We start from the raw sequence: 16,850 nt of genomic DNA on the forward strand, positions 1-16,850 counted from the left end.
ACTTCAATAAAAAAAAACCTGCATTAGACTAAAAAATACTCACATGTTCCTCACGAGTAGTTTTCTGTGAAAGTTTCTGCAAATAATGGTAATTCCCACTGGGCCATTGTTTACATTCCCTGTTACTCTGAATTAGGTGGTCCCTCAGTTTCCCATGATTCCCCATCATCTGCTATTCCCTCCCCCGTCTGAGTTTTCACCGACCCCTGCCGTTTTGTAAATATCCCTTCCTCTGCTGGCTTTTCATCTGAGCACAAACTTTATTTGCCTGCATCCTAAAGGCCACTCCTCCTGTGACTTCTTGTGGACGATGCGTCACATGACCTGTGACATTCGCATAAGGGAGCGTTCCTGAAAGAGCCACAGAAGACACAAGAGAAAGGACATATCGTTCTAGGGGCGGATAGAAGAGGAAGTGTCACGTTAACAGTGATTTTTCGTTTTCTCGGTGCACTCTGAAAAAAAATTTTTTTTTCCTATCCTCCGTTATTTAGATATTGGTGGCATTATATTTGGCACCCGATTTTTAAATAACCCCCTGAACGGTCAATTGGGTGTGTAATTGGCAAGGGGGCGTGTAACATCGCTGTGACACTGTCCAATCAGCTACGGACAGTGCCATAGCAAGAGCTGGAGAGAGGAGTGTGCGAGCGCACGCACGCAGCTCCGTGCTAAGCACACTCGCTCACGGCAGACAAGAGATCAGTCTTGTCGTTTGTCTGGCGAGAACTTTAAGAGAGAGTGTGAAAGTGTGCATGCACGCACACATGTACGCGCGCTCTATCCTCACTCCAGCTCTTGCTGTGGCACGGTCCGTAGCGGCAACGTTACACGCCCCCTTGCCAGGGGGTTATTTAAATATAAATGGTACCAATATCTAAATAACAGAGGAGGAAAGGAAAAAAATGTAAAGTGCCCCAGGGTTTGCGCACCCCTTCCCATTACATGCTGCACCTGTATGGGCAGGTGACAGGTTCTCTTTACGTCAGGAGCTTACCCAGGGCTAGAGTACTTATTTGGGCAATGTCACTTGCACAAAACCGCTCTGTGCAGTGGCTCTCTGCTCTGGCTCCTAGTGGAGGGGCCTGACCGGGAGTCCCATCTCAATGACATCCATATGCCCGAATAAACACGGAATTCTGATCTAGGCTTTCAATTAAAGGCTTTGGACACCTTTGCAATGAAATTTTATAATTGATTTGCTTCCTAGATGCAAAATTAAACAACTCTCAAAAGAGTCCGTTAAAAACCCTACCATTTTGCTGCTGTAGAGTCTGTTTAACTCCTTTACATAGCTGGTTGTCCTGCTGCTTATTCATGTATTTTATTCATTTGTATAGCGCCAACTTATTCTACAGTGTTGTATATAGTAATCACTCACATCGGTCCCGGTCCTCATTGGAGCTTACAATCTACATTCCAAATAAGCCTAATGATTTTGAAGTGTGGGAGGAAACGGGAGTGCCTGGAGGAAACCCACGCAAACACGGGAAGAACATACAAACTCCATGCAAATGTTGTCCTTGGTCGGATTCAAACCTATAAACCCAGCGCAGTAAGGCAAAAGTTATTGCGGACGGGTGCTGACACCTGCTTTCTTTGCTCTACACCCTCACTTTTCTTAGTGTTAGATATAACAGTAGGGAGGAGGAGGAGAAGAAGGTTGTACATGGCAGATCAGAGTGTAGAGAGTGAGGAAAGTATCCAGGAAGGGCAGATCACACAGGCTGTTCGTATAGGGTGAAAATAAAGAGCACACATGGCAGTCTGCAGGGAGTGAAGCACACAGGCTGTAAATCAGTATATAAAAGAACCCACGGCAGAGTCTGCTGGGGAAGGTAGGGGGAAAATCAACCTCCTCAGCATCAGTGCTGGTCAGCACAAGGGAGAAGAGATCCCTCATGAGCTGTAGAAAGAGAAAGCAGTACAGAAATGAACCTGTGCTGATACATGAGATAGTGAATGCTGCAGCATCCTGGAATCAGACCTCAACATCCAGCATGTAATCCTGGGAGGGACATGAAAAAAAAAAAAAAAAGTGAATATCAGGGGTGTGAAAGTGAATGAAGGATTGAGGATTACAGCTTGCAACTTTTTTTTTTTTTTATTTATTTAACTCCAGGTAACCACTAACCTGTAAAAATATAATATATTTTTTTTTACATAAAAGGTGTCTGTATTCTATTAGGCTATATTCACACATTAGGAATTTGTGAAACAGCATCTGTTTTCGGTTTTGCTTTGCTGGTGTGTGTGTGTGGGGGGGGGGGGGGTCTTTTTTATAGAACAAAGACAAACTGATATGCTTAAAAAGCGATGGAAATTGATGTGCATCCATGTTAATTCACTGTAATTTAATCCAATTGCACATATGCCGTTAAATGGATTACATGGTGTCAACATAGCCTTACAAAGAAAATGAGAAATTATTTTGCTGAACTTACAAACTTGAGGCAAATATTGAGATAGCGCAGATCTCCATAATACTTCTGCTCTTGGTGGAATATCCTGACCGCTCTCTCTAGCAGTGGAGACAAGTTGCTCTCTTTACCTCCCTGGGGATATGCTTGTTCTGCCCATTTTATATACCTACAACATAGAATAAGTTCAAGTATGAGAACGGTTTTTAACAATCCGATAGCTAGCACAGGGATTGCACAGGATCATAAAAACATGGCGGCTTTCTTCCAAAAAACACTGCTACAGCCGCCCACAGGTTGTGTGTGGTACTGCAGCTCAGCGCCATGTTGAGCAGCCATGATTTCCTTATCCTGTACAACCACTTTAAAATGAAAACCTCTATGAATAAAATAAAAAAAATGATAGAGTTATACTAGTGGGCACAATGACCTCCACTAAACACCCAAAGTGCCAATAAGAGGGACTGAAAAGCAAGAACTTCCTGGTTATGTGATCACATGATCCCTCTTAGCCAGTCAGCAGTTAAGAAAAGGATCATATGATGGAGTTTGAGAAGTCCTGCTCACATGGGTTTAGGGTAATGGTTTCCACTTTCTCGGCATAAAACAGATGCATAAAACCTTTTCCAGGTCACTTATCTATGAAGTCTTCTAAAAAAAAATAAAAAAAATGGCACTTTTCTGGAGCTCCGTCCTACCCATTCACAAATCAAAGGTTTAAAGATTATGACATTCTTGACAGAAAAAGCAGTCCCCACAGAGGGGCCACAATATTCTCAAATAAGGACAGCAATGTAATGATTATGCTTTACAGGATTTCATCCCCCATGGCTGCTCCACCAAGTCATGCTGTAACCCCCCTCCTTTATCCTTCTTCCATAATCCCCATATGCTTAGTAATGACTCTTGTAACTCGACCTCATACAAATAAGTGCAATATGACGGTCAATGAAAACAACTTTCTTTTAGGTGATTTTTTTTCTGTAAAATTGAAATGAAACAAAATAAAAACTTCTCTCCATACAAGCACCCCATCTATCCTGTGCTCACTTACAATGCACCAACAAACTATTAGCCAACCTAAATATCATTACTGTTATAGAAGAGTCCATCAACAATTGACATACCGGTCCCAAACATCCAAAGGATCATCTCCAGTGTAAAAGTGAAGTTCCAATTCAAAGGCCCTTAAAAAAAAAAAAGAACTAAATGAATAAAGAACCAAAACATTATCCCTCCATGTTTTGGCAATACAAATATTGGTTACACATCTCAGCTTTTTTAGGCGCTTATTTCATGTCACTATAGATCCTTCATCCACTGATCCCCCTATATAATCATATACTACAAAGACGTGGAGGATCTCGTTGTAAGACGGCTTCAGATGGAAAAAAAATTTTTTTGTTGCATTTGTGACCATTTTAGTTTTGTTAGTAAATTTTTAAACGGAGGAGCCCATGGCACCTAAGCACATGGCCGAGGAACATTCTGGTGAATAGGCACTTACAGCTCCCGCACATGTTGCATAAATGCTGCAGAAATTGACCCGCGGCGCAGATTCTCAATTTGCAGCATTTCAACTTATCTTGCGTAAAACGCTGCAGACTTTCGGTACGGAGATTCTACAGGAGCTCTAAGGCGGAGGTCTCCAACCGGTGACACTACAGCCGTTGTGGGACTACAAGGCCTTACATGTCACTCAGAGCACGTGGGTAAGTCACATGCGGACTTGAGTATGTTCACACTAGTGTCAGGGATCATTACCATGTATATTGTTTGCAAAAATATTATCCTCACACATATGTATATACATTTCAGTTCTTTGTGTAATATACTGATATATATATAACAAGTTCTTTGTTCATGACGGACACACCTATGGAAGACACCGCCCCCTGGAATGCAAGAAGAGTGTACAGAAGAACTTGCAGCTGAGAAGCCGGTGGGGGCTTGGGCACTCCCACATCCCTAGTGAGGGAGCATGTGTCTTTTCCTGTGTTTCTTTGTTCTGAATAAAGTTAGTTCGCTTCCTGTCCTATCTGAGGAAAGCTGTGTACCAACATCTCTTTGGCTGGTTTACTTCTTTCCAGGCATGCCTTCAGCTTTCAATTTACAGAGGTGGTTATTCGGTGTGGAATAACAGGGAGAAGGAAGCTACCCTGAAATTCGGACTTGACACTAGTATCATGGCTTACATTTTATGTGAACGATGATGGAAATGATGAATCCGTTTTGCAAAGGATCCGGATAGATCCAATTAACTCACGATGGGTCCATCAGATTTTACGGTTTACTATGCTATCCGGGTTGTCACGGAGAACCGGAAAATAAATTATTGAAGTGTGAACATAGCCTAACTCATGTTATTTTACCCTCCCCAGAACATACATATTTATTGCCAGTGGAGAAGTAACTGGAGGAACGGTTTGTAACATGCTGATACAATATACAGGTGTATACACGGTAATGACTCCTCCTTGGACTCTCCTGATGTAGTAGTTATTGTCTGTTTAGTGAATTACTCACTGTTTCCTTTGCAGGATGGCATTATGGTTGGCATGGACTTGCTGGGAGAGAACCTCCTGCAGAGTCGACATATCCCTCCCATGTCGAAGAGGTTGAACATTTTCCTTACTGAGTTCCCACTCATCTCCGTCCTGTGCCATACTCTGCTGTACAAACGGATACAAAATATTGTAAAGATAACAGGTATATCAGCAATGACCAATATCTTCCCTATGATACATCTGCATCGGAGGCATCATTCAGGGCCGCTGTCGCAGATTCCGTAAAATTTGACAGGGAAAACGGTGCAGCATGCTGCACTATATTCTCCTATCAAAAAAAGACACCTTGGCGGAACTCACTGTAAGTCAATGGGGTCTGTCAGGCATGTTGGTATTTGCGGTGTGACGGATCCTGAACGCTTTGAAAACCGAAACACCAACGCAGATGTTTACAAAGACTAAAGCTGAGAAGCTCGCTGTGAAATACTGGGGATGAGCATGTATTACATGATGGCCCATAGATTTTAGTGGCCACTGAGTAACACTAAATTTCTTCAGCTAATTTTAGTATCCCCATGGTCACGTGGCTGCACCTATTCCTTTCATTTGTACACATAACTGAATGACTATAGGAGAAAGAGAAAGAGAGAGAGGGGGGGGAGAAAGAGAGAGAGGGGGGGAGGAGAAAGAGAGAGGAGAGAGAGAGAGAGAGAGAGGGGGGAGGAGAGAGAGAGAGAGAGGGGGGGAGGAGAGAGAGAGAGAGAGAGGGGGGAGGAGAGAGAGGGGGGGAGGAGAGAGAGAGAGAGGGGGAGGGAGAGAGAGAGAGAGAGGGGGAGGGAGAGAGAGAGAGGGGGGGAGAGAGAGGGGAGGAGAGAGAGAGGGGGGGAGAGAGAGAGGGGGGGAGAGAGAGAGGGGGGGAGGAGAGAGAGAGAGAGGGGGGGAGGAGAGAGAGAGGGAGAGATAGAGAGAGAGGGGGGGAGGAGAGAGAGGGAGAGAGAGAGAGAGGGAGAGAGAGAGGGAGAGAGAGGGAGAGAGAAGATTGCGCCTGTCGAGGGAGACTGTCCGCTACGGGAGAGAGGTAAGGTGTTAGCTCATTGGTCCAGTGTCCATGTGCAGAATACCAAGGAACTGATATCCAATGAACTGAAATTAATTCATCTCTGTAGACGGCTGTGAATGCAATGGCCCCACACGTAGCAATTGTGTGTCAGTTGTGATTTTTTTGGGGGATGTTTGTGGAGTTTGAAACGGAAGCTGTGGTTTCACTTTCAATTTCCGTTGCGGGGTTCACCCGATGGAAACCACAGATGGAACCCCGGAACAGAAAGCGAACGGTGATGTGAACAGGCCCTTACATTGACACCAGTGATAAAGAACCATCCATTACACATCCATTTTTTTGAATAGAGAAATTACGGCACGTTTTTATGGGCCCATGGACTTCTATTGGCCACGTGTACCTCCCCGTATGCTTACGGGAAGGTGTTGGGCCGTTGAAAAATTATAGAACATGTCCTATTTCAGGCCGTAATTACGGCACGGGCAGCCCATAGGCGTCTATGGGGCTCCCGTAATTACGGGTGACTACGTGTGTGCACCCGTAATTACAGGAGCGTTGCTAGGCGACAACAGTAAATAGTCACTGTCCAGGGTGCTGAAAGCGTTAAACGATCAGCAGTAACTCTCAGCACCCGGGACAGAAACTACCGATCAAATATAGATAAAGCTGTAAAAAAAAAAAAAAAAAAAAAGACATTCATATTTACCCAGAACTCCCTGCTTCTTCCTCAAGTCCGGCCTCCTGGGATGACGTTACAGCCAATCACAGGCCAATCACTGGTTGCAGCGGTCACATGGACTGCCGCGTCATCCAGGGAGGTCGGGCTGGATGTGAAGAGAGGGGTTATGAATTTCTTTTACTTTTATTACGGTAAGGGCTGTCCCTTCTCTCTATTCTGCACTGATAGAGAGAAGGGGCTGCCGATTAGCGCAGCGCAATTTTGCAGAGAAAACGTGCCCGGAAATACGGGTGCAATACGGGTCGCATACGTGTGACCAAGGACCCGTATTTACGGGTGGACAAAAATACGTTCGTGTGCATGGGGCCTAAGAGATTATACAACGAAAGTGTGAATTTAGCCTTACATTTTAGGCCAGTCTGCTGGGGACGTGCAGATGCAACGGTTATAAATGTTGTAGATTAGAAAAAATGTGCTACAGCCAAAGCTGTGCCCATGACCCCGCGCCTCCGCGAATAAAATAAGCCTGTTCTTAAAAATGCACATGTGCCCATCGCAGAGATAAGGATATACACACATATATACCACACACGGTGTATACCCTCCACAACGCCCCTCCCCAAAGTCACTGTCTCCCAAGATCAGCCCATTGGTAGAGAATTGAAAGGCAATTATACATTATATACACTCCGTTGTATAAGTACTGATAACGCCTACTCACATATTGCTTATAAACCCTCCCCCCAGGTTACAGTGCACATAATCTACGACATGGAGGGCAAACTGTGGCAGCGCCGCTACAGGGTCCAGCGGGGGGCGGCGCACACCACGAGCTGCCCTCCATCACTAGCGATATATTCCACCGGCACATCACGTCACTCACCGCCCGTGCAGTTATCTCCGCAGCTCAAGGAGTCTACGCCGCTACACAAACCAGATTTGAAATAAAGTAACTGTTGTCTGATTGGTCTACTACGAGACCTGTCACGTGACGCGCCTGCCCACCGCAGCTGTCTTCTCGAGTACCTTGAGATGATTTGCTAAAACATACCACGTGATTGTAAAGGAAGCACAAAAGCATCTTGGGAGATGTAGTCTTTCGTTTAGCTGTTCGGCAGCGCGCGCTGTTCCATGGAGTTCCCTGGAGAGGAATGATTATGTCAGTTTTCCTGTAGGATGAAATAATTCCTTCATATTTGACACTTTTATGCATGGGCCCGACCTTTAGTAATGGAAGCAGCCGAATGGTTTAGCTAATTTGGTGGTGCATTTTAGGTACACTGAGCATGTGACTACAGCCAACGCTGGAAAACGACTTCCAAGACCGTGTGGCCTAAATAATACGGCGCGGCCCCATGCACACGTCCGTATTTTTCATCCGTTATTACGGACCCATTCATTTCAATGGCCTATGGACACCTTTGCAGATTTTTAGGGATGGGTGTCCATGCCCCATGGCGGATCATCATAGGGTGTTTTGGATGGCCGCCCGGGGCCCGAGACTCCCAGGGGGCCCATAGCCACCCAAAGTACAATGTCGTTTTTGGCACTATTTGCAGCGAATTGCGGCAAAAAACGCGACGAAACAGCATTGTATTTGTCCTGCAAAAAGACCTTTAGACATAAGGTCACATGACCGCAGCTCTGTCACCCCATTATAAGTGCCCTATATTCTACATAATGTGATCGGCGCTGTAATGTAGATAACAACAGTGATTTTTATTTACACCGCGTTCCAAATTATTATGCAAATGTTATTTTTCGCTGATTTTACGAAATAGTCGATGCAAATGACGGTCAGTATAATCTTCACGCCATCAACCGTTGGAGTATAATGCAAATTTTATTGAACAAATCTCCTAATGATAACAGATTTTTTTTTTTAGAAGTAAAAAACTCAAAATGCTAATTATTATGCACAACAGATATCAATTTTTTTTAACCCCTGCAGGACTGAGCCTTTATGTGGTAATAACTCCGGAATGCTTTTACCTATCCAAGCGATTCTGAGATTGTTTTCTCGTGACATGTTGTACTTTATGTTAGGGAAAAAATTTGGTCGATAAATTCAATATTTATTTCTAAAAAACACCAAGATTGAGAAAATTTGCAAAAATTTGCATTTTTCTAAATTTAAATGTATCTACTTTTAAAACAGATAGTAATACCACACAAAATAGTTACTAGTTAACATTTCCCATATGTCTACTTTATGTTTGCATCGTTTTTTGAACATTCTATTATTTTTCTAGGACGTTTCAAGGCTTAGAACTTTAGCAGCAATTTCTCATATTTTCAAGAAAATGTCAAAAGGCGATTTTTAAAAAGGACCAGTTCAGTTGAGAAGTGGCTTTGAGGGCCTTATATATTAGATAGTCCCCATAAATAACCCCATTTTGAAAACGGCACCCCTCAAAGTATTCAAAACAGCATTCAGAAAGTTTTTTAACCCTTTAGGCGTTTCACAGGAATTAAAGCAAAGTAGAGGTGAAAGTTACACATTTCATTTTTTTTTTACAAAATTCATTTGCAATACTTTTTTTTTCTATACCACAGAAGGTTTTACCCGAGAAATGTAACTTATTATTTATTGCCCAGATTCTGCAGTTTAGAAATATCCCACATGTGGCCCATGTACGCTAATTTACTGAAACACCGGCCTCAGAAGCAAAGGAGCACCTAGTGGATTTTGGGGCCTCCTTTTTTTTTTTGCATATATTTTAGGCAGCATGTCAGGTTTGAAGAGGTCTTGTGGGGCCAAAACAATAAAGACCCCCAAAAGTGACCTCATTTTGGAAACTACACCCCTCACGGAAATTATCTAGGGGTATAGTTAGCATTTTGAACCCACAGTTTTTTTGCTAAATTTATTTGAATTAGTATGTGAAGATGAAAATCTACTTTTTTCTGAAAAAACTTAGAAATTGTTAATTTTTGCAAGGAATAAAAGAGAAAAAACACCCCAACATATGTAAAGCAATTTCTCCCGATTATAGCAATATCCCATATGTGGTAATAAACTGCTGTTTGGACCCACAGCAGGACTCAGAAGGGAAGGAGCAACATTTGGATTTTGAAATTCTGATTTTGCTGGAATAGTTTTCAGTGCAGTGTCGCGTTTGCAATGCACTGGAGGGAACAAAATAGTGGAAACCCCCGGAAAGTGACCCCATTTTGGAAACTACACTCATCAAGGAATTTTTCTAGGGGAGTAAAGTTAGCATTTTGACCCCACAGTTGTTTTGCTGAATTCATTGGAATTATTCTGTAAAGGTAAAAATCTACTTTTTTTCTGAAAAAAGGTAGCCATTTTTAATTTTTACAAGGAATAAAGGAGAAAAAGCACCCCAACATTTGTAAAGAATTTCTCCCGATTACGGAAATATGCCATATGTGGTAATAAACTGCTGTTTGGACCCACAGCAAGGCTCAGAAGGGAAGGAGCGCTATTTGGCTTTTGGAGTTCAAATTTAGCTGAAATGGTTTTTGGGTGCCATGTCGCATTTGCAAAGCCCCTGAGAGGCCAAAACAGTGGAGACCCCCCAAAAGTGGAAATTACACCACTTAAAGAATCTATCTAGGGATATAGTGGGCATTTAGACCCCACAAGTCTTTTGCAGGATTTATTAGAATTAGGCCGTGAAAATGAATATCAACATTTCTTCCACTAAAATTGTGCATTTTTTCAATTTCACAAAGGATAAAGGAGAAAATGCACCCCAACATTTGTAAAGCAATTTCTCCCGAGTACGGCTATACCCCACGTGTGATCATAAATGGTTTTTCTGGAGCTGCCCCAATCCTTTCGCATACATGACGTCTTCCATGCCTCCCTCCTTAAACGCTGCTCCCCGTCCTGGTCCCCCTCGAGGAAACCTCCTGTTCCCGTTCTCACCCCTGAGGGGGTGGAATTCGAGGTGGCCAAGATTATGGACAGTAGGATGGTCCAGGGCTCCCTCCAGTACCTGGTCCATTGGAGAGGATACGGGCCGGAGGAGAGGACTTGGGTACCTGCCCGTGATGTTCATGCTGGGGTATTGATCAGGAGGTTCCACCTTCTCTTCCCTACTAAACCGGGTCCTCTTAGTAAGGGTCCGGTGGCCCCTCATAAAAGGGGGAGTACTGTTAGGGATCTGCCAGGTACTACGTCTAGGTATACTCCTGTGATTAATCAATCCACACCTAAGGCCAGACCTGTTCGACTGACACCATCTCCCACCAACCAGGGTGGCAGGCTCAGGAGTGGGAGAGCCTATCGCGGCCTGGTCAGTCGGAGTTAGCTCCGCCCCCTGTCCTTTATTACCTGCCGTGCTCTCTTCCTCAGTGCTTGTAATTCTTCTGGATTCCTGGCCTCACTGCTGCTTGCTCCAGCCTGCTTCTGCCGTGCTTCTGCCTTGCTGCAGTTCCGCTTAACCTGCTTTGCTTTGCCCCTGGCTTGCTTCCTTCTCCGTGCTCACTTTGGTATACTCCACTTCATCCTGGTCCTGACTACTCATTCACCGCTCCGTTTCCTCGCGGCGTTCCGTGGCTACTGCCCCTTCCCTTGCGTGTTCCCTGTTTGTTCTCCCGTGCACTTAGACAGCGTAGGGACCGCCGCCCAGTTGTACCCCGTCGCCTAGGGCGGGTCGTTGCAAGTAGACAGGGACAGTGCGGTGGGTAGATTAGGGCTCACTTTCCCTTCACCACTTTCCTGCCACTACAAACAGGTTGCTGTATATTGTGTTCGGCATTCACTGTCGAGGGTGCTGAAAGAGTTACTGCCGATCAGTTAGCTCTTTCAGCACCTTGGACAGTGACGGGCGTCGACTAGCCTCATCTCTATGATGGCGGCTGCGCGAAAATCACGCAGCCGCGCATCATACACGGATGACACACGCAGCTGTCAAATGTTTTTTGCGCGCGCAAAACGCTGTGTTGTTTGCGCACGCAAAAACGCAACATCCGTCTGTATCTGCCCTTAGGCAAATAGTTTTATTTTTTCTAAAAGTGGTAAAACATAAAACAAAACATAACAATGTGGTATCGCCGTAATCGTATCAACCTGTAGAATAAGGTAGACATGTCGTTTTTTTTACCGCCTGATGGACGCCGTTAAAACAAAACCCCCCAAAAAATGGCGTAATTGCTGTTTTTTTGCCTATTTCACATCACAAATAATTTTTGATTCAGCTTCCCAGTATATTATGCTGTAGAATAAATGGCGCCATGAAAAACTACAACTTGTCCCGCAAAACACAAGCCCTCATAAGGCTGCGTCGACGAAAAAATATAAAAAAAGTTATGGCTTTTGGAAGGCAGGAAAGGAAAAGGATAAAATGAAAAAACTCAAATTGGCCGTGTACTTAAGGGGTTAAAGTTTATTCAGTATACAGTAAGCATTTCTACAACTTTCTAATATACTTTGTGTTTCATTATTCCGTCATTTAGAGACTAAAAATCTGTTACAGGGCCCATCAGGGTAAGGTGAGTTTTCTTTTTATTGGTGCAAAGGGGGCCTAACTTATCTATGGTAAAACACAGGGGCCTAACTTATCTATGGTAAAACACAGGGGCCTAACTTATCTATGGTAAAACACAGGGCGCCAAACTTATCTATGGTAAAACACAGGGGCCTAACTTATCTATGGTAAAACACAGGGGGCCTAACTTATCTATGGTAAAACACAGGGGGTCTAACTTATCTATGGTAAAACACAGGGGCCTAACTTATCTATGGTAAAACATAGGCGGCCTAACATATCTATGGTAAAACACAGGGGCCTAACTTATCTATGGTAAAACACAGGGGGCCTAACTTATCTATGGTAAAACACAGGGGGCCTAACTTATCTATGGTAAAACACAGGGGGCCTAACTTATCTATGGTAAAACACAGGGGCTTAACTTATCTACGGTAAAACACAGGGGGCCTAACTTATCTATGGTAAAAGACAGGGGACCTAACTTATCTATGGTAAAACACAGGGGGCCTAACTTATCTATGGTAAAACACAGGGGGCCTAACTTATCTATGGTAAAACACAGGGGGGCCTAACTTATCTATGGTAAAACACAGGGGCCTATCTTATCTATGGTAAAACACAGGGGGCCTAACTTATCTATGGTAAAACACAGGGGCCTATCTTATCTATGGTAAAACACAGGGGGCCTAACTTATCTATGGTAAAACACAGGGGGCCTAACTTATCTATGGTAAAACACAGGGGGCCTAACTTATCTATGGTAAAACACAGGGGACCTAACTTATCTATGGTAAAACACAGGGACCTAACTTATCTATGGTAAAACACAGGGGCCTAACTTATCTATGGTAAAACACAAGGGGCCTAACTTATCTATGGTAAAACACAGGGGGCCTAACTTATCTATGGTAAAACACAGCGGGCCTAACTTTTTATTTTGGGTGTCTAGTTTCTTCCATTTTACTGCCGCTGCTGCCGAGTAAGTTGCACCGCAAAGGGGTCACTAAGACCATGTTCACACGGTGGATTTTGCTTGGTGGGTCCCGCTGCAAAATCGGACGCAGAATTATTCCTGCCGTCAACCAAAAGATTCCTACTCCCATTCACTTCAGATCGGGCAGGACGCTTCTTTTGCCCGCTAGTTGAAAAAATCAGCTAGCGGTAAAAAGAGGCATCCGCCTCCCACTGAAATAGAGATCTGCAGAACATTGCTCTCTCCTCTCTACCTCCTGACAGATACATAGTGATATATTCTGCAGATTATTGTCCAACTGACTACTCTAGAGATCTGCAGAACATTGCTCCTCTACCTCCTGACAGATACATAGTGATATATTCTGCAGATTATTACACCACTGACTTCTCTAGAGATCTGCAGAACATTGCTCCTCTAACTCCTGACAGATACATAGTGATATATTCTGCAGATTATTACACAACTGACCTCTCTGGAGATCTGCAGCACATTGCTCCTCTACCTCCTGACAGATACATAGTGATATATTCTGCAGATTATTACACCACTGACTTCTCTAGAGATCTGCAGAACATTGCTCCTCTAACGACTGACAGATACATAGTGATATATTCTGCAGATTATTACACCACTGACCTCTCTAGAGATCTGCAAGACATTGCTCCTCTACCCCTGACAGATACATAGTGATATATTCTGCAGATTATTACACCACTGACTTCTCTAGAGATCTGCAGAACATCGCTCCTCTAACTCCTGACAGATACATAGTGATATATTCTGCAGATTATTACACCACTGACCTCTCCGGAGATCTTCAGAACATTGCTCCTCTACCTCCTGACATACATAGTGATATATTCTGCAGATTATTACACCACTGAACTCTCAAGAGATCTGCAGAACATCGCTCCTCTAACTCCTGACAGATACATAGTGATATATTCTGCAGATTATTACACCACTGACCTCTCTAGAGATCTGCAGGACATTGCTCCTCTACCCCTGACAGATACATAGTGATATATTCTGCAGATTATTACACCACTGACCTCTCCGGAGATCTGCAGAACATTGCTCCTCTACCGCCTGACAGATACATAGTGATATATTCTGCAGATTATTACACCACTGACTTCTCTAGAGATCTGCAGAACATTGCTCCTCTAACTCCTGACAGATACATAGTGATATATTCTGCAGATTATTACACAACTGACCTCTCTGGAGATCTGCAGCACATTGCTCCTCTACCTCCTGACAGATACATAGTGATATATTCTGCAGATTATTACACCACTGACTTCTCTAGAGATCTGCAGAACATTGCTCCTCTAACTCCTGACAGATACATAGTGATATATTCTGCAGATTATTACACCACTGACCTCTCTAGAGATCTGCAGAACATCGCTCCTCTAACGACTGACAGATACATAGTGATATATTCTGCAGATTATTACACCACTGACCTCTCTAGAGATCTGCAGGACATTGCTCCTCTACCCCTGACAGATACATAGTGATATATTCTGCAGATTATTACACCACTGAACTCTCAAGAGATCTGCAGAACATCGCTCCTCTAACTCCTGACAGATACATAGTGATATATTCTGCAGATTATTACACCACTGACCTCTCTAGAGATCTGCAGGACATTGCTCCTCTACCCCTGACAGATACATAGTGATATATTCTGCAGATTATTACACCACTAACCTCTCTAGAGATCTGCAGAACATTGCTCCTCTTCCTCCTGACAGATACATAGTGATATATTCTGCAGATTATTATACCACTGACCTCTCTAGAGATCTGCAGAACATTGCTCCTCTACCTCCTGACAGATACATACTGATATATTCTGCAGATTATTACACCACTGACCTCTCTGGAGATCTGCAGAGCATTGCTCCTCTACCTCCTGACAGATACATAGTGATATATTCTGCAGATTATTACACCACTGACCTCTCTAGACATCTGCAGAACATTGCTCCTCTACCTCCTGACAGATACATAATGATATATTCTACAGATTATTACACCACTGACTTCTCTAGAGATCTGCAGAACATCGCTCCTCTAACTCCTGACAGATACATAGTGATATATTCTGCAGATTATTATACCACTGACCTCTCTAGAGATCTGCAGAACATTGCTCCTCTACCTCCTGACAGATACATACTGATATATTCTGCAGATTATTACACCACTGACCTCTCTGGAGATCTGCAGAACATTGCTCCTCTACCTCCTGACAGATACATAGTGATATATTCTGCAGATTATTACACCACTGACCTCTCTAGACATCTGCAGAACATTGCTCCTCTACCTCCTGACAGATACATAATGATATATTCTACAGATTATTACACCACTGACTTCTCTAGAGATCTGCAGAACATCGCTCCTCTAACTCCTGACAGATACATAGTGATATATTCTGAAGATTATTACACCACTGACCACTCTAGAGAACTGCAGAACATTGCTCCTCTACCTCCTGACAGATACATAGTGATATATTCGGCAGATTATTATACCACTGACCTCTCTAGAGATCTGCAGAACATTGCTCCTCTAACTCCTGACAGATACATAGTGATATATTCTGCAGATTATTACACAACTGACCTCTCTGGAGATCTGCAGCACATTGCTCCTCTATCTCCTGACAGATACATAGTGATATATTCTGCAGATTATTACACCACTGACTTCTCTAGAGACCTGCAGAGCATTGCTCCTCTAACTCCTGACAGATACATAGTGATATATTCTGCAGATTATTACACCACTGACCTCTCTAGAGATCTGCAGAACATCGCTCCTCTAACTCCTGACAGATACATAGTGATATATTCTGCAGATTATTACACAACTGACCTCTCTAGAGATCTGCAGGACATTGCTCCTCCACCCCTGACAGATACATAGTGATATATTCTGCAGATTATTACACCACTGACCTCTCTAGAGATCTGAAGAACATTGCTCCTCTTCATCCTGACAGATACATAGTGATATATTCTGCAGATTATTACACCACTGACCTCTCTAGAGATCTGCAGAACATTGCTCCTCTACCTTCTGACAGATACATAGTGATATATTCTGCAGATTATTACACCACTGACCTCTCTAGAGATCTGCAGAATATTACTCCTCTACCTCCTGGCAGATACACAGTGATATATTCTGCAGATTATTACACCACTGACCTCTCTAGAGATCTGAAGAACATTGCTCCTCTTCATCCTGACAGATACATAGTGATATATTCTGCAGATTATTACACCACTGACCTCTCTAGAGATCTGCAGAACATTGCTCCTCTACCTTCTGACAGATACATAGTGATATATTCTGCAGATTATTACACCACTGACCTCTCTAGAGATCTGCAGAACATTACTCCTCTACCTCCTGGCAGATACACAGTGATATATGCTGCAGATTATTACACCACTGACCTCTCTGGAGATCTGCAGAACATTGCTCCTCTACCTCCTGACAGATACATAGTGATATATTCTACAGATTATTACACCACTGACTTCTCTAGAGATCTGCAGAACATCGCTCCTCTAACTCCTGACAGATACATAGTGATATATTCTGCAGATTATTACACCACTGACCTCTCTAGAGATCTGCAGAACATTACTCCTCTACCTCCTGGCAGATACACAGTGATATATGCTGCATATTATTACACCACTGACCTCTCTAGA

General features: G+C 43.4%; 1 protein-coding gene across 4 annotated transcripts; it reads right to left on the reverse strand.

The window, feature by feature from the left end:
* Positions 1–2,339: 2,339 nt before the first annotated feature.
* LOC142664677 (mitotic checkpoint serine/threonine-protein kinase BUB1 beta-like) lies at positions 2,340–7,721 on the reverse strand. Of its 4 annotated transcripts, none has more exons than XM_075843907.1 (4): positions 7,550–7,721; positions 4,947–5,089; positions 3,548–3,607; positions 2,340–2,589 (listed from the first exon to the last, which is right to left on the reverse strand). In XM_075843907.1, the coding sequence occupies exons 2-4, from the start codon at positions 5,084–5,086 to the stop codon at positions 2,427–2,429; spliced, it is 363 nt and encodes a 120-aa protein (XP_075700022.1). In that variant the 5' UTR covers positions 5,087–5,089; positions 7,550–7,721; the 3' UTR covers positions 2,340–2,426. The 4 variants fall into 4 exon arrangements, with proteins under 4 accessions (XP_075700022.1, XP_075700020.1, XP_075700023.1 ...); XM_075843905.1 differs by having other exon boundaries at positions 4,947–5,092; positions 7,550–7,720; XM_075843908.1 differs by lacking the exon at positions 7,550–7,721 and adding an exon at positions 7,388–7,527.
* Between the last annotated feature and the right edge of the window lie 9,129 nt (positions 7,722–16,850).

The sequence above is a fragment of the Rhinoderma darwinii genome, chromosome 12, assembly GCF_050947455.1.
Source record: "Rhinoderma darwinii isolate aRhiDar2 chromosome 12, aRhiDar2.hap1, whole genome shotgun sequence".
Classification (NCBI taxonomy): domain Eukaryota; kingdom Metazoa; phylum Chordata; class Amphibia; order Anura; family Rhinodermatidae; genus Rhinoderma; species Rhinoderma darwinii.